The 21,528-nt window shown below is 36.9% G+C and overlaps 2 protein-coding genes across 2 annotated transcripts; both read right to left on the bottom strand.

Annotated features, from left to right (window-relative positions):
- Positions 1–3,760: 3,760 nt before the first annotated feature.
- LOC145821537 (cyclin-D3-1-like) lies at positions 3,761–5,086 on the bottom strand. Its single transcript, XM_082918061.1, has 2 exons — positions 4,970–5,086; positions 3,761–4,063 (listed from the first exon to the last, which is right to left on the bottom strand). The coding sequence occupies exons 1-2, from the start codon at positions 5,084–5,086 to the stop codon at positions 3,761–3,763; spliced, it is 420 nt and encodes a 139-aa protein (XP_082774187.1).
- A 5,517-nt stretch (positions 5,087–10,603) lies between these two features.
- On the bottom strand, positions 10,604–17,329 carry LOC114261987 (telomere repeat-binding protein 5). The gene is made up of 10 exons (XM_028202314.2): positions 16,732–17,329; positions 14,517–14,736; positions 13,566–14,418; positions 13,244–13,450; positions 13,090–13,152; positions 12,906–12,985; positions 12,550–12,791; positions 11,926–12,252; positions 11,710–11,773; positions 10,604–11,184 (listed from the first exon to the last, which is right to left on the bottom strand). The coding sequence occupies exons 2-10, from the start codon at positions 14,595–14,597 to the stop codon at positions 11,014–11,016; spliced, it is 2,088 nt and encodes a 695-aa protein (XP_028058115.2). The 5' UTR covers positions 14,598–14,736; positions 16,732–17,329; the 3' UTR covers positions 10,604–11,013.
- Between the last annotated feature and the right edge of the window lie 4,199 nt (positions 17,330–21,528).

The raw sequence follows: 21,528 nt of genomic DNA, 5'->3' as shown, positions 1-21,528 counted from the left end.
AGCACCGTAACCGGCCAGTAATCCGAAATTACCGAAGGCCTGCAAAACAGTAATACAGTAAAACAGAGTACAGGGCCTGGCGGAAGCCAATACAGTAATTAAACAATGTCCAATGAGCTGTGACAGTCTGTATGCCAAAAAGACTTTTCATACATTTATACATAAACAGTACAGAACGGTATACACAACATTTACAATCATTCAGACTAGGGACTCCATCCCTGCATAACAGTACAGTAAACATTCGGTCTATACAGAACAGTAAGACAGTACAGAAGGGGGAATTGTGAAACACCCCTAAGCCTTAACACAATAGGCTCGGAACCTCACAGTGAGGCACATAGGCTGGCTTGACAAAACTGGAGTCTAACCCACGCTCCTAGCTCCGGTCTGATGGCTGAGCACCTACATATATATATAAACAGTGAGCTAAAGCCCAGTGAATAACATAATGCGTAAAGGGGTTATGAATGAAATGTCCTTACAGTAATGAAATCAGTTCATTAAACAATACTTCAGTCTTTCAGTCAGAACAGTTATTCAGTCATATGTGGTACATCCATTAGCATAGCAGTAAACAGTAGGTCTTAAAGACCAAATAGTAATGATGGCCATCAATCAGTAAACAGTAGTGGTTCCACGAGGGAACCGACAGAGATCTCTGTAACAGTAACAGTGAACAGTAGGTGCTAAGGATGCCACAATACAGTTCAGAATATCGGACATACATTCATTCAATTAACAGTAATCAGTTCAGAAAACAGTACAGTTCAGTTGTTCAGAAGATAATCATTTGAACATATCTTTACACAATTGTTACTCACAGAGTTTGGGCTACGGTATGCTAGAGCGTGTCTCCCCAGTCGCCAACCCTACACAGTTCACAGGTTGAACACACTAAGCTACACAGTTGGGAAATATCATAACTTAATCCCTAATTTGCCTTAGTGTGTTCTACATCGATATCCTCATTAAGATGCCTTAAACTAGGCCTAAGAATGCCTAGGATGGGATGAGGATGCAAAAATACACTTAGAAAACATTTTGCAAAGTTTGCTGAAAATAGGAGACTCGCTCGAGCGAGCCTTTCTTCGCTCGAGCGGGCTTCCAAAATCAAAGGCTTCGATCGAGCGAGGAGTCCTTCGCTCGAGCGGTCTGTCGAAACAGTAAAAATACTGGATGCTGTGATTTTACGCTCGATGGTCGCTCGAGCGGATCCCTGGACAAAGGTGCTCGCTCGAGCGAGTAATCCTTCGCTCGAGCGAGGAAGCCAAATCTGGAATTTCCAGATTTGCCTCCCAAGCTCAAACCAAGCATTCTACCACTCCAAACTCGACCTCTTGGGCCCAAATTCTGGAAAACATAACTAAATTCAATGTATAACAAGTTTCAAAGCTCAATTTATGAATTCAAGCCCCAAAGGTGAGTCAATCAAAACCATATTCAAACCCATTTTCAAGAATATGAAGAACATGCAAACATGCATGGATTTAAATCATTTCAAAGCTTCAATTTGATGCTCTAAGGAGCCAACTCTTTTCAAAACATGGTGAAATCATGGACTTAACATAATCATGAACATGCAAGAACAACTCAAAGACGCAATTAAGATGATGAATGAGCTACCTTGGGTGTAGAATTAGAAGTGAGGGAGCTCAAAAATGCAATCTCTTCAACAATTCTTCAATCTCCAAACAATTCACAAGATGAAAACCCAATTTCTCTCCCTCTCCCTCTCTTGGTCGGTTATAGCAAGGAGAAGGCTGATGAAATTATGTTGTTTAAGTGCAATGAGCTCAACGTGTATAGGTAGTGGGCACTCGGTGGCAAAATGGTAATTACGGCAAACTTTGCAATTAACTCATTTTAATCTAATTTAATCATACCTAATCAATTTTCAGATGAATACACCATAAAATCACATAAATTCTAGGAGTCATAGAACACTAATCAATTTCTAATTCGGCCGCCGATAAGGCCTTCAATTAGCAGTTTAAACATATAAGCATGAACAGATCAAACAAACAGTCAACAGATAAAATGCAATTCAAACAGATGTATTCATTCAATTCAGTTTCAATTTCGGTCAGTCAGTTCAGTACTTTTAATCAGTCCGATTATCAGTCATGATCAATTCAGTTTAACGGTAATCGATGGTTATCGGTAATCAATCAGTCATTAATCGGTAAACAGTATGAGGGTTGTTACATGGCCTGATCCTCCGCCTCCTGAGCCCTTCTCCTCGCCTCCAACTCTGCTCGGTCGAGGTCCCCACTACTTGGCCTTGGACCCAACCCTACCTCAAACAACGCAGACGGCTGAACGAGCTCGTCCCATTTGGCCCCTTCTTTCTCTCTCCACTCCTTCACCCTCTTCACCCTCCCCTCCGCGGCAGCTCCCAGTTTCGGCTCCACAGACCTGATGGGTACTTTCCAAATGGTGCGCACTCCAAGCCCCCCATTGGCAGACACGGTCGGCCCTCCTCGTGGTCAGCCCTCCCACTCGGCCAAACGCCGCGGTCGGCCCTCCCGCTCGGCCAACCACCGCGGTCGGCCCCCCCCGCCCCTTCGCGGTCGGCCCTCCTTGGTGTCGACCATCCCGCTCGGCCAACCTCGCGGTCGACCCTCTCTGTGATCGGCTCTTCCACTCGGTCGCCCTGCGCAGTCGAACCACCTCATAGTCGATTCACCCCCCTCGATCACCCCTTCCGGTCGACCTCCATCCTGCCAATCCCTAACACACTCATCTACGTCACTAATATTCCCTTCGTTGGACTAAAGTTGCACTCGGGAATGGGGGACTACTGACATGTATAAGCCCATAAAGGCCACGAATCACCTATGGCCCATCACTTGAAGCCCAGTGCATAACCCAGCTGGTGAGGTCCAGGACAGCTGGAGTCCAACATGGCATAAAGAGCCAATGGCATTCAGACACACGGCAAGAGAAGGATGAGCCACATCAGCAGACAAAGATCTGCAAAGTTATTGCCACTGCACATCACCATTAATGCAGCCCATCACAACATTTATTACGACAACACCTCTCCGCCGGAACAGGACCCCCTTACCCTGAGCAAGGTAAGCTACAACATAGGCTTTCGGCGAGGAGAGCAGGTCGGAAGGGACAGCGAAATGATTGCCCAAGGATATAAGCGAACGTTGTAAACAAGAAAAATGTTAAGCATTCTATCTCTAATCTCTCCCCATATACTCTACTTCTCTTCCTAACTTGATCGTCGGAGGGTTCACTGGGGGACTACCCCGTTCCCCGTTGAACTTGTTTGCAGGGTATCCGGTGGGCTCGATCATTTGGGCTTGGGCTTGAGGAGCCTGGACCAGTTCGCCCCATTCACTGGGATAAATTGTATCAACATGTATATATATATGTATATATATTATATAAAGAAAAATGAATTTTTAATGAGAACGCTTATGAGAGTTTCAAAATCTCATTTCACGATTGTTAATTTTTGTAATTTTAAAAATATTTAAAATAATTTTATTGGCTAACAAAGTAATTATAGATTAAAAAAAACAAAAACAAAAAACCACTTAAAATTTGGAGTTTTTTTTTAAGGTCCCTGGTATTATGATTTTATAACATAAAGAACACTCAATATTTTTATAATGTCTAAGGTCCCTCAACATCAATCCAGAGAAAATTCGATCCAGAAAAAATTCAACCAGAGAAAATTTAATCCAGAGAAATTCTCAGGTCCAAACCAGAGAAAATTCAATTCAGAGAAATTCAATTTTGTCTAAAATTTACCTCTCATTATAGCCAAAATGAGGTGTACAGTTCTAGATACCACATTCCTTGGTGGAGAGTGATGGTTCCCAAGGGTTCTGATGAAGTAATGAATGAAAGCAAAAGGAGTGACTGAACTCATTCTCCACTCCAATGCATTCAATACCAAAAGCTCCATTCTCTGAATAACTTTGCTCTCAAAGTTGCATTCCAATTGAAACTCTGAGGGTGATGGTACTCTATATTCCTCCATCTTCGTTGCCAAAGACAAGTACGCCACTGATAACAATTGCATCACCCACCACTTGTCACTCTGCTTTTAATTATAATAACCAACAATCAGCCAAAAAATTTTAAAATTCATAATCAAAATTGAAATTGAAATCAAACTTACATCAATAGCTCACCTCGAAAGAAACCGGTCAAAATGAACCCAGAGAAAATTCAAATTTCTTTGGTCCATTACTCTCTTCACCAGTGCACCATTACTCTGTTTGTTGCTGCTGTGACCGGAATTATGAGCAGCCTCATGACATTTGGATTCTTCTTCTAACTCAGACATTTGGGTTCTTCTCCTAGAGAAATTTACTCAAACTCAGAGAAAATCGCCCTCCAACCTAGAGAAATTCACTAAAATCCAGAGAAAACTAGAGAATTTCTCTGGTTTCAACCCAGAGAAAATTCAGTTCAAATGATCATATGAAGAGCCACTATCTAATGCTTTTCTTCATCACTCAACTTACTGATTTCAGTGTTTGGGCCAAAGATCTCTTCAATTATGTTCCCAGTTGACACAAAATCAAAATCTTCAAATGGACTCATTGGGTACCTGGCTTCCCAGAGTTTAGCATCACATGGTTCCATCAAAAAACCGGGGTTCAACCTGTCACTCGACCCATCATCAATCCTGAAAAAACTCAGACTCACCAATACACAGGTCGCGGAAGTGCAGATAGAGAATCCGTACCCAATAGAGCTTAGCACCATGCACATGAGTGCGAGGCCGTAAACACGCCGTCGGCCCATACAATCGCCGAGGTATCCGAAGATTAGCTGACCGATGACGGTCCCTAAGAGTGCGATGGCGACCATGACGGAGGTGATGACGATGGGAACTGAGTTACGGCGAGAACGGCGGCAATCGATCCGAAATTAGCTGACCGATGACACATCTCATCTTCGACCAATCGATCCACAATGTTTAGTTGGGAGAGAGAACCTGGAAGTTGAAGCTGGGAAGAGGAGGGAGGTCGTTGAGGAAATCGGAGGGTTTCTTGGAGCTGCGACGCATCTCATCTTCGACCAATCGATCCACCTCTTCTTTGACTTCAGCCATATTTCTCTGATACATGTTTAGGGACCTTAGACATCAAAAAATAATTTTGTGGATCTCTTCCAGTACGAAAAGTATGAGAGGGACCCTAGACTAATTTTCCCTTAAAATTTTGAGTTACAAGTTCCTAAAACCTCTCCCTTTAATATTTCTCTCTTTCCTAAATCTCATCTCATAACAAAGTAACTATACATTAAAAAAAAAAAAAACACAAATCTCATCTCATAAATTATATATATATATATATATTTAAATAAATTATAGATTGAAAAGAACGTAAAACCATAATTGCTAATTTTTTTAATTTTAAAAATAGTACTATTGGCTAACAAAGTAATTATAGATAAAAATAATAATAATAATAAAAAGTAAAATTGCTAATTTTTGTAATTTTAAAAATATTAAAAAATAATACTATTGGCTAACAAAGTAACTATAGATTTAAAAATAATAATTGAATTACAAGTTACTAAAATCTCTCTCCTAATATTTATCTATTTCCTAAATCTCATAATCTATCAATCTATGCTATATATTATACCAAAGTGACTTTTCATCTTAGAGGCCATAAGTGTTTCAAAACCTTAAATCTAATGTTTTGAATTTTTGATTTTTATAAAACAAAAATTAAAACATCTATTGGCTATTCTAAAGACATACACATTAACCTTCAAAATTATTTAATACAAATATATTGCCGGAAATAAATAAATAAATAAATAAAGAAAAAAACACACAATTCTCAACCCCCTTTTCCTCTCAAAATAAATCAAGCCTTTATTTAAAAAGAATATAAATTTCATACAATCTTTTCTCTCCTAAAATAAATATAATGAAAAAGAAACTTTCTCACCTCCTATAAAATGTATACTATTAATATCTTTCACAATTGGTCTGATCTATATAAACCTAAAATTAACCCTAACATAAAATAAAAATTAAACTTTATTTATAGAATCTCTTTATATTCCATAATTAAACGCAATTTTATTCCCAAATAAATTTAAGCATATCTATGCTATATATAATTTTTTTTTAAAATCTCATAATTAATTATTTTTTATAATGATTCCATGATTTATAATTTTGAAAATGAAAAATGAAAAAAATTATTCTTGTGCACTCTTTCTCTAACCAATTCTTTATTGGAAGCTTTTTTGATAAATTTATTTTCTAAGAGCTTTATTCCATCCAACCCATATTCTTTTTGACTATTCCATTAGGTCCAATTTGAGATAAGAAGACCAAAATACCATTTTCATCTACTTATATTCTATTTAATTCACATTATTTTCTTATATTTCAATAAGTCCTATGGGTGACATAATTACTAAAATACCCCTAATGTGAATGTTCACACCGTCAATGTGAATGTTCATATCGTCAATGTGTAGGCGCCCGGCCCATGTCGATCCTCGTGGGTGTCCGGAAAAATTCGAGTCAGGCCGGGCTGGGCCGATCCACATGCCAAAAAAATAGGCCCAGCCCGACCCGTTAATAATGTGAATATTCACATTGACAAGTTAACATTCACATTGATAGGAGTGTAAAATTGGCCCGCGGCCCGGGGCGGGCCCGGGCCGGCCCGTTCATAATGTGAATATTCACGTTAACATATTAACATTCACATTGATAGAAGTGTAAAATTAGCCCGCGGCCTGTGGCCGGCCCAAAACCCGCCCGCGGCTCATGGGCTGCCCTGGGCAGGCTCGGCCCGACCCGTTGATAATGTGAATATTCACATTGACATGTTAACATTCACATTGATAAGAGTATAAAATTAGCCCGCGCCCCGTGGCTGCCCGAAACCAGCCCACGGCCCGTGGGCGGCCAGGGGCGGGCCCAGCCCGGCCTGTTGACAATGTGAATATTCACATTGACATGTTAACATTCACATTGATAAGAGTGTAAAATTGACTCGCGTCCCATGAGCGGCTCGAAGCCCGTGGGCGGCTCGGGGCGAGCCCGGCCCGGCCTGTTGACAATGTGAATATTCACATTGACATATTAACATTCACATTGATAGGAGTGTAAAATTGGCCCGTGGCCCGTGGGCGACCCGAAGCCCGCCCGCTGCCCAGGACGGGCCCGGCCCGGCCCGTTGACAATGTGAATATTCACATTGACATATTAACATTAACATTGATAACAGTGTAAAATTGGCCCGTGACCCGTGGGCAGCCCAAAGCCCGGCCCGTTGACAACGTGAATATTTACATTGACATGTTAACATTCACATTGATAAGAGTATAACATTAACCCGTGCCCCGTGGCTGCCCGAAACCCGCCCACGGCCCGTGGGCGGCCCGAGGCGGGCCCGGCCCGGCCTGTTGACAATGTGAATATTCACATTGACATGTTAACATTCACATTGATAAGAGTGTAAAATTGACTCGCGTCGCATTGGTGGCCCGGGTTTGGGTTCGAGCCTACACCGGGCCGCGGGCGAGCTTCGGGCAGCGGACAAATTTTACACTCCTATCAATGTTAATGTTAACATGTCAATGTAAATATTCACATTGTCACGGGTCGGGCCAAGCCTGCCTCGGGCTACGATCTGGCTTCGGACTGCCCACGGGCTGCGGGCCAATTTTACACTCCTATCAATGTGAATGTTAACACGTCAATGTGAATATTCACATTGCCAACGGGCCGGGCTTGTCCCGGCCCGAGGTCGGGCTTTGGGCTGCCCACGGGTCACGGGCCAATTTTACACTCTTATCAATGTGAATGTTAACATGTCAATGTGAATATTCACATTGTCAACGGGTCGAGCCGGGCCGGCCCGCCCCGGGCCGCGGGCAAGCTTTTGGCCGCCCATGGGCCGCAGGCCAATTTTATACTCTTATCAATGTGAGTGTTAACATGTCAATGTGAATATTCACATTGTCAACGGGCCGGACCGGGCCCGCCCCGGGCCGCCCATGGCCGCGGGCGGGTTTCGCGCCGCCACGAGCCGTGGGCCAATTTTATACTCCTATTAATGTGAATGTTAACATGTCAATGTGAATATTCACATTGTCAACGGACTAGGCTGGGTCGGGCCCGCCCTGGGCTGCTGGCCAATTTTATACTCTTATCAATGTGAATATTAACATGTCAATGTGAATATTCACATTGTCAACAGGGCGGGCCAGGCCCGCCCCGGGCCAGGCCCGCCCCGGGCCGCCCACGGGCCGTGGGCGGGTTTCGGGCAGCCACGAGGCGCGGGCTAATTTTACACTCCTATCAATGTGAATGTTAACATGTCAATGTGAATATTCACATTGTCAACGGGCCGGGCCGGGCCCTTCCCGGCAGCGGGCGGGCTTTTGGCCGCCCATGGACCGCGAGCCAATTTTATACTCTTATCAATGTGAATGTTAGCATGTCAATGTGAATATTCACATTGTCAATGGGCCGAACCGGGCCCGCCCCGGGCCGCCCATGGACCGCGAGCGGGTTTCGCGCCGCCACAGGACGCGAGCCAATTTTACACTCCTATTAATGTGAATGTTAATATGTCAATGTGAATATTCACATTGTCAACGGGCCGGGCCCGCCCCGGCTCGCGGGCGGGTTTCGGACCGCCCACGGGCCAATTTTACATTCTTACCAATGTGAATTTTAAAATATGAATGTTGACATCATTAAATTGTTAATCGTTCAAAAAATATTTATAAAGGTATCAAAATTGAATATAAGGGTATAAGTGTCCAAGAAAATAGTGTAAATCAAGAAAATAGACTTTATGGAATAAAACTATACATACATGGGACTAAATGGGTTAAAAAATTCCTTCATGGACTTCTTGAGTTAAAACACTTCTAAATTGGACTTATCAATAAAAATCTCTTCTTTATTCTATCCAAAAATCCTAGCCATTATACATTATGCCTTTTCCAAGCTATTCATGTCTTTCTTACCCTCTAAATATTATATTCATAGAACAATGAAAGTCATTGTTTTTTAACTTTCTTTTGTGAGACAATTTGGAGGTTAGTTTATATCTAATATATTGTATCATTTAAACAGACTCTTTTATCCTTTAGGTATATCATTTTTTCTTTTTCTTTTTTATCTATGACCATTTTTTTCTTTTTGTATTTCATATTTTGTGTGTCATTTCTCCCTCCTCTTTACCAATCATTATTTGTTTTTTGTTAAAACTATTTTTTGTTGGTTAATATTATTTTACTAGAATTTTTATACTAAAATGGCGTGGTAAGATCATTTGTATAATAAAAAAATTTGTCACTCATTATAAAGTGATAAATAAAAATTCAAACAAAATTTTTATTATTAAGTTTTTTGCATTGATTTTATGTTTGTATATCATTTTTTTTCTTAAATTTACTTTTAATATTTTTTTTGATATCATGATATGTATTAATTAACAGTTGGTGCAGAGTATTACTTCAAAAGAATATAATAGTTTTTCAAAGCTATAAAAAGAAAATATTAATTTTAATCATTTTTTTCAAAACTATTAAAGGTGTTAGTCAATTATTTATCTTTAATAAGTACAGTTCCTCTCTTCTTTTATGGTACTTCTCTATCTACTCCGCTGTGAGTTCATATGTTTTTAGAAAGAAATCATATGTAATTAAAAAATTTTGAATCTTTTTATATAGGAAATTAAAAAATAAAATTTAAAATTTAAAACATAGCTATACAAAATCATATCCTTTTAATATAGCTATTTATATTATTTTATAAATAAAAATGTTGTACAATAATTGAAGTTCAAAGTCCTAATCTATTTTTTTTTAAAATTTAAAATTGTTAAAATGCATATGTTGCAATGTCATTAATTTCATCCTATTATAAGTTTTATTTTAAATCTTATAAGATTTGTTCAATGACTAATATTCAATTTTTGTAAAAAAAATTCCAATATCTTCCTTCCAAAAGTTAATACAGCAACTGTACAAAATCATATTTTAAAACTCAAAATTATTAATATTTTTATTTATTTTTGTTTTTTATTTAAATAAACATGTTAAAGTATAAATAGATATCTAAATAAAATTATACTTATTAATAAATATGGCATTAGTTTTAATTGTAATCACATCTTTTTAAAGTCCATTCATTTTTTAACTTTTTTTAAATATTTTAAATTATATGTTACGATAATTCTTTCTTACTCATTGAATTTTTAAAATTTTTTTAATTATTTCATTTTCAAAAACCAATGTAACAATTTTTTTAAATTCATATATTTTTATTCTAAAATAGTGAAATATTATAACTATGTCATTTTTTTATAACAAAGCATAATTTTAATTATTAATTGTCAATACAACAATTTTAATATATCTATACTATATATTATAGTAAAAGAACATTTGAAACAAAATTCTTAAACTTCTATATAAAATTTTATTTATGAGAGACAAAATACAAAAAATTAAATATAATTATTATATTTTTAATAAATAATACATTGTTTTATCCCGTGGGTGACATGTAATTAAATAGTTGAAATAGAAAATCAAGTCTAGGTTTCCAATCCAGTAAGTGGAGAAAATCTGGACGTGTCAATGAATTCATCATATATTAAAATGCTAAATAAGCATTAAAATGAAGGTTACAATCACTACCCATCTACAAAATACAACAAACGAACGTCAATTCCCATGCTTTTTCTATTCTTTTCTTTTCTTTCTTCACCCTAAACCCCAATTTAAGAAATTAAATGAACAAAAAAAAAAAATGCCCACATTTCGGCATCAAAAAATTCCCCCTTAGCAAGCTCTTATTCTGTCAACACATTTACAAGCGCCAAAACCCATCTCCCCAGATGAAAAGAATCGCCGCAAGAGCTACAAATTTTACATTTTACCTGTTTTCCCCCATCCTTGTCATTACTTTTTACAAAATCAAAACCAGTCTTTAAATCCCCATCCAATTGATCTTTAGTTTCTTCATCGGTGGTGAATTTTTTTTCAAAGGCGACAAGTCTCTGAATGCTGTTGTTTGAGCTGTTGCTTGGCTTCTTGTTGGGACCAGTAAGCATGGGCAGTTAGGACCCGATCCAAGAGCTCTTGGGGCACCGGCTCACCCCTCCTTTGCTGTGGGGATATTCTTGCCGTGTGCACCAGTGTTTTCCATTTGTCCTGCACAACCCCATGTCATGTGACCACGCTTTTAATTAAAACAAAGCACACTTCTAATTCAAACGAAGTACATGTAATAAATATCAGATTAGCAACAAAGTACAAACTCATATATTTGCTTTCCAACCCAAGGCACTAAGAGCCACTAAAAGATTCATATGTATATTTTAGGAAATAAAAGGAAAAAAAGTGGGCAATCCGTCATTTGGTAGGAAGGAACTAGGAAAATACAACTGTCAAAGTGAAATCGTGTAAAACTAGAATTCCAAAGATTCCTTAGAATAGTTGTTATCGTATAAGATAAAGATATAAAGACCTAATCATTTGCCAATAACTCAAGCAACTGTTGTCTAGAACCATTTAAACTGCCAGCCCTTTTAGGTCAAATCTGTCCACTAGACTATTTTTAAATGTAAAAGAAAGAAAGACCTTAACATTTGAAGGGAATAAAATTGAAAGTAATGACTAGTCTTGTTAAAGTAAAAGTCAGCAATAAAAATGCAAGGTGGAAAATCACTTCCTTACCTTGAGATCCACATAAGTTCGATGTTTTGCATTATCAAAAGCTCGCAGTTTAACCTCACGCCATCTGCAGAACAAACAAACGAACTATGGGTAAGAGAAAAAAAGAACAAATGAGTTCAAAACAATCAGGTACAAGCTCACAAAAAGAGAGAATAAAAGCCCGCATGTTGAGACTTGTCTGTTTAACAAATGAGGGTTAGGTTTCGCCTAACATACCTTCCTGTTCCAAGCTTCTCAACAGCTTGAACCAGTGCTTCCACTTCATAAACAGAGAACGGTCGACGAATTCGACGCTGCACAGCATCAGATCGCTTGGATTTCCTCATGGGAACCACAGCCAGTGCCTCGACATTCATTGCTGGGACAGCAACCAATGCTCTAGAATGTGTTGGGCTTTTGGCTATTGACATGTCAGGAGGAGAGGGTGCCGAATCATGATCGCTTTCAATAAAGTTTCCCAAACTTGACAATGGAGGATCTGGTAAGGCATCAGCAGTTCTCTGTTGAACAACGTTATGTACTACACTAGGTGCAGGTGGGTACCTGATGACATAGCATTACATCTTATCAGCTCAGAAACAACTGACCTAACAAAAAAAAGTACGTGGTGCAGGAAGAACCCGAGACCTTGGATTCCAATTAAAATTTAAAACTACCCTTTAAAGCTCTGTACACTCAGGTTACCACATATCGTAAATCAAAGTGGGGGAAAAAATGAAAAAGGTGGCAGATCCACGAAGCAAAAAGATTAATGATCTAAATTACGTATAACACCAACATGGAAACAACTAAAAAGCTATGAGCTAACATTAAACTGAAGTCATGGTACATCTAAATTACCTTATTAGAGGCTGAGGTGTGTCACAAGCAAGTAGAAAGGGACGATCTTCATGACACAGAGATTGGGGAGCTTGCAAAGGGTTAGGCTCCAAGGAAAAACCTAAAGCATCAAGCTTATTATTGTGAGATATTCCAGTCTGCAGTAGAGTTTTGTTATCATCTCTAATCTTCTTCCCCTGAAGAAGTACACCAACTCGTAGTCCACCCCCGAGTATAGCAGTCACTGCGTCCATAACTGTTCTCTGCAGAAGAACAAAGACGGAGTTCAGCGTGCTAAAAGCAGAATTCACTACGATGTTTGGGTTGAGGTAAAGAGAAGATATTTAAATCAAAATTAATGTTCATATATGGCATACCTTCAGTGAACCAACGGTTGCAGATTCTGGAATCTCAATAACAAGTTCTGGAACCTTGAAAGACTTGATCCTAAGCTTCACTGAATAAAAGGAAAGATATCTTCATGTAAGAACCTCTTCGAATGATAGACACCAATCAAGTCAAAAGTGTAAATATGAATCACACCATCAAAGGCTCTCATACCATGGGAATCCCTCGATTGGAAGGATGTGCGTTGACCTGCTACACAAGCCGCTATCCCAGAGGCTGCATGAGGAGTTAGGAATATTAACATAATATACTATATCCCGGGGGAAAAATTAAAGAAAGAAGAGAAAAGAAAGGGATGGAAATAAACCTCCACGTGGTGTTGCACTTGAACCAGAAGCATCACAACTAAACCCCTTCCTGGGTGAACTAGATATTCCCTCACTACTAATTCCTTCAAAATTTGATACCGAGCTACGGTCATAAAGTCTCCTCTTTTTGAAAGGATAATCCCTTTGAGACCTTCGGCGTTTGTAACAAATCTTCCTATTATGGTAGACAGGCTTTATTTCTGAATCTGGAGACATAATCATAATGTTCAACTAAAAAAGAGTCATAAAAATTAAAATCATGATGTATCCAGTTAAATTGAGAGGGAAACTAATACAATTAAATAATAAGCAATTACATACCAGCATTAAAATGTTCCTCATCCTTCAGTTTTGGAGTTACTTTCCAATATTTGGATGAGAAAAACTTCCTTATTCTTCGGTTGCCAATACATAGTGGTGACCTGAAGGTCTTTGTTGTGGTGCTAGGTTCAGAGCACCCGGAAGAGTTTTCGTCATCATCTCTAATAACTAACTTTACATCATCCCGACATGCAGGGAAAGACCTACTAGGAATTTGATCAATGCATGAAGGTAACTTCACCCTATTGTTTACACTAACTAAAATAGGAGGCTTCCTATCCCTAACTGCCAGATCATCCGAACTGCAGATATCAGCCTTGGTAACATTTATTGCATTTCCAGTCTTTGGTGACTCTATTTTTATCTGTTTCTTATTTTCATTCCCTACTGTAAAATCACAAGACTCCTGGTACCCAGAGGAAGCTACTTCTAATTTGCTGGCAGAGCTTCCAAGTTGAATCTTGCTTTTTGACTTCTCAGCAGAACCAACCTTCTCCGAGCAATCAGAAGTTGTTATTACAGAGGCAAGTCCCCAACAATCATCAATATGAGCATGTGAAAATTCCTTTAAACTATGACGTAGAGCAGGAGCATGAGAAGCAAGCTCTGAAAAAGAAAAGCTCCTATCACAGCTTCCTCGATCACAAGGTTCAGCCTTTGAAGGATTATCTTCATCCTTCTGCTCTTTCTTGAATGAATCTTTCACAATTGTGCACAGTTCTTTTCCAGTTAATGCATTACCAGAACTAGGAGAATTTTCTCCCTCCAACAATAACTTGCCAGCTACAGTAGCCAATAAGTCAAATGCGCACATTTGATTGTCATCAACATTCTTCCTAAATGGGACCCTCCTCTAAAACAAGAGAACGAATTAAAATTAGAGGTCAAAAAGTAGAGCAGAAGAGGAAAAAATTAAAAGGGTTAATGGGCTATAATGGAAGTTATATTTACCCTAGCTGATCTGGTAGCTCGAGGTGTGGGAGGCACCTGATAACCATTAAATCCATAGTCTAGTCTCTTCTGCAACACCATATCTCAGAGATCATGCCAGAAACTCAGCAAATGCAAAACACAAGCATTACCAAATATCTTTCACGGTCCAAAAGAAGCCTGGACAAATGAACACCTGCCAATCACCTAAGCTCAGGCACTGCAAGAATTAGAAGAGATCCTGTCGACAAACAAAGATTACCAGTGAGGGTAATGATAGGGAAAGGGGAAGATTAAAATTAACTGGGGTCACGATAATGAGAAAAGATATGGTAGAATAGTATATTAGGATAATAGACCAAGTAAAATGGCAAGACAGTATTCATGGAAAGGCTTTATTGAATTGAGTATAATAACATACTCTATTTATTCATAACAAACAAAAGAACAATAAAGCAATTTCATAAACCACAAAATATATATATACACATATATGATTCAAAGCCCTTACATTCAAGTCAAAACAAAAAGGGAAAAATAAGTGTATACTCTATCAGATTGAAGTGCAAAGGAACACAGATTGAAATCAACCAAAGGGAAAAAAAAAAAGGCAGAATTTAAAATGGCAAAATCCTGCAAGATACTCAAGTTCATGGAGAAAACAGAAAAAGTAACACAGCAACATTCACAATGTTCCCCACAAGCCCCACATCCCAGTACAAAAACAAATCAAAACTTAGGTAATCATATCCTTGCTATAATTTTCAGATTGCAGGAATTATTCGAAACTAATATTTTACCATTAAGATATCAAAATCCATTAATCAAATATTCCCAATGCCCTGATTGAAGAAGTTATTATGGTCAAAGAGAACAACACCTTGTAAAGTTATACAGCCATTTCAACGGCAAACCATCAAAGAGATGAACAGAAGAAAAAGTCGGAGTCTAAAGACCATTTAAAGCATAAAAACCCATATTCAATTCCAATAAAAGAAAACCTTGGAGTTTTATAAATGTCTATTCCACCTGTGAGGCATCATAAAATTCATCTTTTCCTTTTCTGTTCTAAACAGTAAAAAAAAATCAAAAAATTTAAAAAAAAAAGGAAATTGTACAACAGGTCCACAATTCCAATTGCTACTTGCAGAGATACACTTCGAAACAGTTATAAGCTTTAATAGCCGTTCTAATCACAAAAAGTCAAAAGGTTAATCTTTTCTTTTGTTTTGGCAACAATCAAACAGAACATAAACAGATTTGGAGAAACATAACTGGAAAATTGTCAAACTTTTCATTAATTCAAATGGCTATGTTTGCAAAAAGACACGGTCCCACCAGATCCGCATGATCTAACCAAATAGAAAAAGCAATCAGCACCAAATGTTTAAAAAACAAACATCACTTATCAGCTAAAGTGATAACCATAACAATAAACCATGATGATAATTGATGGCACATTCAAGGAAAACTTGCACCTTTGTGTGATTCAGCTCATGAAGGGAAACAAAAATTTCAGACCAACAGAATTCTCAAAATCTGTTTTCTACAGTCCTAAATCTCAGCCCACAATATAATGAAAGAGTCGAAAAAATTCTGGCGCAAGAAAAAGGGAGGGAAAACATATATATAGAAAAACCCACACAAAACCCTGATAGAAGGGACCAAAACAATAATGTCGAAACAACACAGGTAATCATTTCAGACATCCTGCAAATGATATACTCTTTATGTATATAAGAGATCTAAAACCCCAGAAGCAGATCAACACGGAAAAACCTGGGACAGTTCAGATGATTTCGGAGGGTAAGGAAAAGAAAAGAAAAGAATGAATCTCAGTCATCTCTCTGCTTTTCAGGAAAAAAAAATCAAAAATTTGGATAGTGGTTCTGAAAACTTCACACCAAACTGCAGATCGAACCCATCAGAAACGGAAGGCAAGAAGGAAAACACAAATCCACGGCAGAAAAGCAACAGAACGACCAAATTCAGACGAAACCAGAAGAAAATAAAACAAAATTAATGCTTTCATTGGTTGCAAAGAAACGGACAGAAAATCAGAGAATCTCCACCATGGCATCCACATTAACCGCGGCATGTCATTAGATTCTAAATTTTCTCCCCCTTTCCTTCGGTTTTCCGGAAACCAAACACACTGTATAAAAAAAAAAAAAAAAAAAAACTGCAACTTCATCAAATTGCGAAACAGAACCGACGAGAAATTCCATAATCTCACCTCTTAGTATTTATCAAATCCTTTGTTTTCCCGAGAAAAACAAAACATTCAAGCGAATTTGAGTAGAATTTTAAGGAACATGTAAGATCGGAAAATTGTCTGAGAATTCAAAGGAACAGATCTCATCAGAACCAAAATTCGCAACGATCACGACACTATTTCTCTCCTCCTTTTCTCTTTATCCCATTTTCGTCTCTTTTCTTTCTCGATAGACAAACAATGTTTCGGACGCTACCTTCAATTTTCTCTCTCCTCCCAATCTCTCTCTCTCTTCTTACAGAGATGGCAAAAACCCTCTGAAAACCACCCAACCTTTGCTTAAACCCCAGCTCTTATACAATTGACTCCTGTTACCGGATCTACCGGTAAAAACCCATAGCATTCCCGGCTACAGTAGGTTGCAAAAAACCACCTAAAGACCGGTTCTTCGCCACACGGTGACCCACACACGCTTACCATCCAGTTCTCATCGCGCCACGTGGAGGGATTTGGGATCGTGCGGCTATGGATGTTTGTCAGATCGAGAAAAACGTTGAGTCACGAAGAGAGGGGATTTCGTGTGGTAAGTCCCATTCGAACTTTTTTAATTTCCAAATATAGGGAAAAAAAATTTAAAGAATTAAAAGATTTGAAGCGTCACGCGCGGTTAGTAATAGCGCGTGTAGATGAGTAGCGTCAATTTGCAACCACATAAAAAAAATAAACAAATAAAAATAAAAAGATTTATATATTTGAGTGGATTGGGAGATAATAATGGAAATGTGGCAACTAACATGCACCAAATTTGTGAGTTGGGCTTAAACTCTCACCTAACTAGTGCCAAATTACACATAGAGATGATTTGGTTGAGATTAAATTTCAAATTTATAATTGAAAAATATTATTGTGATTATTGAAAAAAAATTCTTAAGCGTAGTTTGGAATTGGTTTTTTAGTGATTTTTTAGTCTTTAATGAGGTTTCTTTTTAAAATTTTGATATTTTTAGATTATACTTGACTAAACAAATCAAAAAGATAAAAATTAAAAAGATAAAAAAATAAAGACAAAAAACAAAAACAAAATATAGTTGGGTTTTTTTTATTTAGTAAACTTCTTATTAAAAAAATTTAATATCCTTCTACACTAATCGGACTAGAAAAAAAAAAATTGATACAAATTTAAAAACAAAACGCTAAAACCAAAAAAGTTCATGAAAGAAAAATGTGATTTTTCTAATTGGATCCCAAACCACACCTTAATTTGACCCATAATAACATGGCATATTTTAATTTGTTACAAACTCAACCATATCAGAGTTAATTTTGTTGTCATATCGTTGTAAATGGATTTGAATATTTAAATTCAGAATTTCTAACCTTTCTTTTTGTAATTTATTTTCATTGTTCATTAGGTAGAATACATAAATATTTATCATAAGTGTGATTCAAAGGAAGATCCTAACTTTAAAGCTATATTTGGATCTAAAATTAGTGAATAAATGTTTATTTAAAAAATACATGATTTTTTGTTTGATATTTCAAGAATAATGAATATTATATATAAGTAATTTCATTTTTATTCCTTATTCAATCATAGATGCTATATTTTTTCGATGAAATAAATTACAAATGGTCTATCTTTCCCATTTCAATGGTCGACCTAGTTTTTGACATGAATGAAGAATTAAAAAATTTATATATTAAAGTTAATATATATATTGAACATTTTGCTAAAATTTTTGATGATCCATATATATATAATGAGAAACCTATTCATTCAATATGAGTTTGTTTACATGCCTAGCCAATTTTAGGTGCCATAGTAAGTGATTTATTAAGTTAGGATTGATATACTTTTTTTGGCCTTCAAATGAAAAAAAATATGCTAAGTTTACTAAAATAAAAGGAACAGGGAAAAAAATAGAAAAATGAGGCACGACTGAAAATATAAATATTACATTCAGATTTTTATTTTATTGGCATTTTCTTGACAGTTTTAAGGGACGTTTGAGGGTGGGTTTTTTATTTTTTCTTTTAGCAAAATACAAAATTAAAAGTGAGTAAAAAAGTAAAAATCCAATGTTATAATGTATTTAAAAACAGGCATAATTGCCTAAATAATGAGGAAATAAACGGGGGAAACGTAGCCCCAACAAAAGGGTAAATTAGGAAAGATAAAAATTTGAACGAAAAATCTATACAAATTTCAGTAAAAAAATAAAAATAAAAATTGACAAAAAATGTACTTGAAAACCTATATGAATTATTCAACGACTTTAAAATTTTAATAATGCTAGGAACACCATCTTGTATATATATATAAACAGTGTTGGTGACACATTTAAAGGTTTTTTTTTTTTTTTTCTAAAAAAGCTATATTAGCATGCATTTTTCATTTACATATAGAGTTCTACACAAATACAAACTTAATTTAAATCATTCTAACTTTGCCTATTTTATATGGATTCTATTTGAAAAACACTACCTATTTTATATGGACTCTATTTGAGATTCCATATATTTCTTATCGTAAATTTAGATAATCCACAAACACAATACCAATTTTATATTTTTCATCATAAATTCAGATAATTCACAAACCCAATACCAATTTTATATAGATTCTATTTGAGAAATATTTCTTACACAAAGTCAATTTAAGTTTAAGATAAATTACACTGACACCTCCTGAGGTCTCTATTTAATACAGATTCCCCTATCACATTTAAAATAACATATTTGTCCCTAGCCTTTATACATATAAAATAATAAAATAATGAAAAATTTATTGGAAAGTCCTATTTTGGAAACTTATGTACCATTTGGTCCCATGTTTTAAATGGTTGATTGAGGGGTCCTTATTAAGTATAGTGTATAACCAGTAAGTCCTTTTTTTCAAACGTGGATGGGTATTGGTTAGACAGATATATCCTCACTAGTTAATTGGAATTTTTTTTTTTTTTTTTTGAATGTGTGACAAATATGGTGTGATATCTAATGTGGCAGGTATTAATGTGACACTTCAACGATAGGACAACGTGGCAGGTACGATGTGACACTCTAAAAATTTTACTCATTCTTAGTGAACTTTTTGCAAATGTGACAACGTGATATGTATAATGTGACACTCTAAAAAAAATAAAAACTTCTTAGTATATTTTTTCAAATGTGACAACGTGACGAGTATGTTATGACACTAAAAAAATTAAAAATTCCTTAGTGCACTTTTCCTAAACGTGACATGTGACACTCCAACGTAGCGAACCCAATTTGATTGAATTACTGCGTGTCTTCACGTCACGTGCCAAAAAAATAATTAGTAAGAAATTCACATCTCACACTGTGCGTGTTAAAAACAACTAAATTTAAAAAAACTACTAGTGCGAACAACGTGACACACAAACACCTAACCACCTTCCCCGTACATAAAAACTCTTTAGTATACTTTTCCTAAAAGTGTCATGTGACACTCCAAAGTAACGGATCCAATTTGATTGAATTACTACATGTCTTCACGTCATGCGCCAAAAAACAATTAGTAAGGATTTCACGTCCCACAATGCATGTGTGTTAAAAAATCCAAATTCAAAAAAGCTACTAGTGTGCTTTTCGAATAGCGTGACACACAAACACCCCACAACTTTCCCCATATATAACCACGTCACTTGTCCTGTCACGACCCAAACCCGCCCCTATGGGTTTAGCACCGTAACCAGCCAGTAATCCGAGATTATCGAAGGCCTGCTTAACAGTAAAACAATAATACAGAGTACAGGGGCTGGCGGAAGCCAAAACAGTAATTAAAAGATGTCCAATGAGCTGTGACAATCTGTATGCAAAAAGACTCTTCATACATGTTCATATTCAGAAACAAAACAGTATATATATACATATACAATCATTCGGGTTAGGGACCAAATCCCTACCATAACAATACAGTACAAGTCTATATAGTCTATATAATACGGGGAGAGAAATGGGGGATCTAAAACTCCCCGAAGCAGCCTTGGCTTGGACATACATGGAACCTCGCAGTGAGGCACGTTGGTTGGCTTGACAAAAAGGGAGTTCAACCCAACGCTCCTAGCTCCGATCCGGTGCTTGGACACCTACATATATATATAAATAGCAAGCTAAAGCCCAGTGAATAACATATGCATAAAGAGGTTAAGAATGAATGCCCTTTCAGTATTGAAAACATTCATTTATTAGTATATCAGTCATTCAGTTTGTGGCTCGTATATCATGCCATAGCAGTTATTCAGAAACTATAATAATCATATGTGGTACATCCAATAGCAAAACAGTACAGTAGGTCTTAACAGACCGAACAGTCAGTTGATGGCCATCATATCAGTAAACAGTAGTGGTTCCGAACATGGGAACTGACAGAGATCTCTGTGACAGTAGCAGTACAGTACAGTAACAGTAAATTGCTGTGGATGCCACGAATACAGTTTGCAAATAGGACAAGCATTCATTCAGTAAGAAATATCATTTCAAAAAGTAGTACAGTTGATCATGCAGAAAATATTCATGATTAAATATATCTTTACAACATTGTTACTCACAGAGTTCTAAGCTACAGATAAGCTAGTGCGCGTCCTCGGATGCCAACCCTACACAGTTACAGGATGAACACACACTAAGTCACATACTTGGGAATCAAAGACTTAGTCCCTACTTAGACTAGGTGTGGTTCTACATCAATATCCTCATTGAGATGCCTTAAACTAGGCCTAAGAATGCTTAGGATGGAATGGGGATGCAAAGATGCACTTTTAAATATTTTTCAAAATTTTGCTGAAACAGAAGGTC

Source organism: Camellia sinensis, chromosome 3, assembly GCF_055761805.1.
Source record: "Camellia sinensis isolate YWXY chromosome 3, ASM5576180v1, whole genome shotgun sequence".
NCBI classification, from domain to species: domain Eukaryota; kingdom Viridiplantae; phylum Streptophyta; class Magnoliopsida; order Ericales; family Theaceae; genus Camellia; species Camellia sinensis.
This window is presented reverse-complemented; position numbering and strand designations above follow the sequence as displayed.

Coding starts and splice junctions, on each gene's coding strand:
- LOC114261987 (XM_028202314.2), bottom strand. CDS start 14,597: ATGGTGTTGCAGAAGAGACTAGACTATGGATTTAATGGTTATCAGGTG. Junction 12,986..13,089: donor CCAATCGAGGGATTCCCATG/GTATGAGAGCCT, acceptor CCTTTTATTCAG/TGAAGCTTAGGATCAAGTCT. Junction 12,253..12,549: donor ACACCTCAGCCTCTAATAAG/GTAATTTAGATG, acceptor CTATGTCATCAG/GTACCCACCTGCACCTAGTG.
- LOC145821537 (XM_082918061.1), bottom strand. CDS start 5,086: ATGGCTGAAGTCAAAGAAGAGGTGGATCGATTGGTCGAAGATGAGATG. Junction 4,064..4,969: donor TTCCCAGCTTCAACTTCCAG/GTTCTCTCTCCC, acceptor AATTAAAAGCAG/AGTGACAAGTGGTGGGTGAT.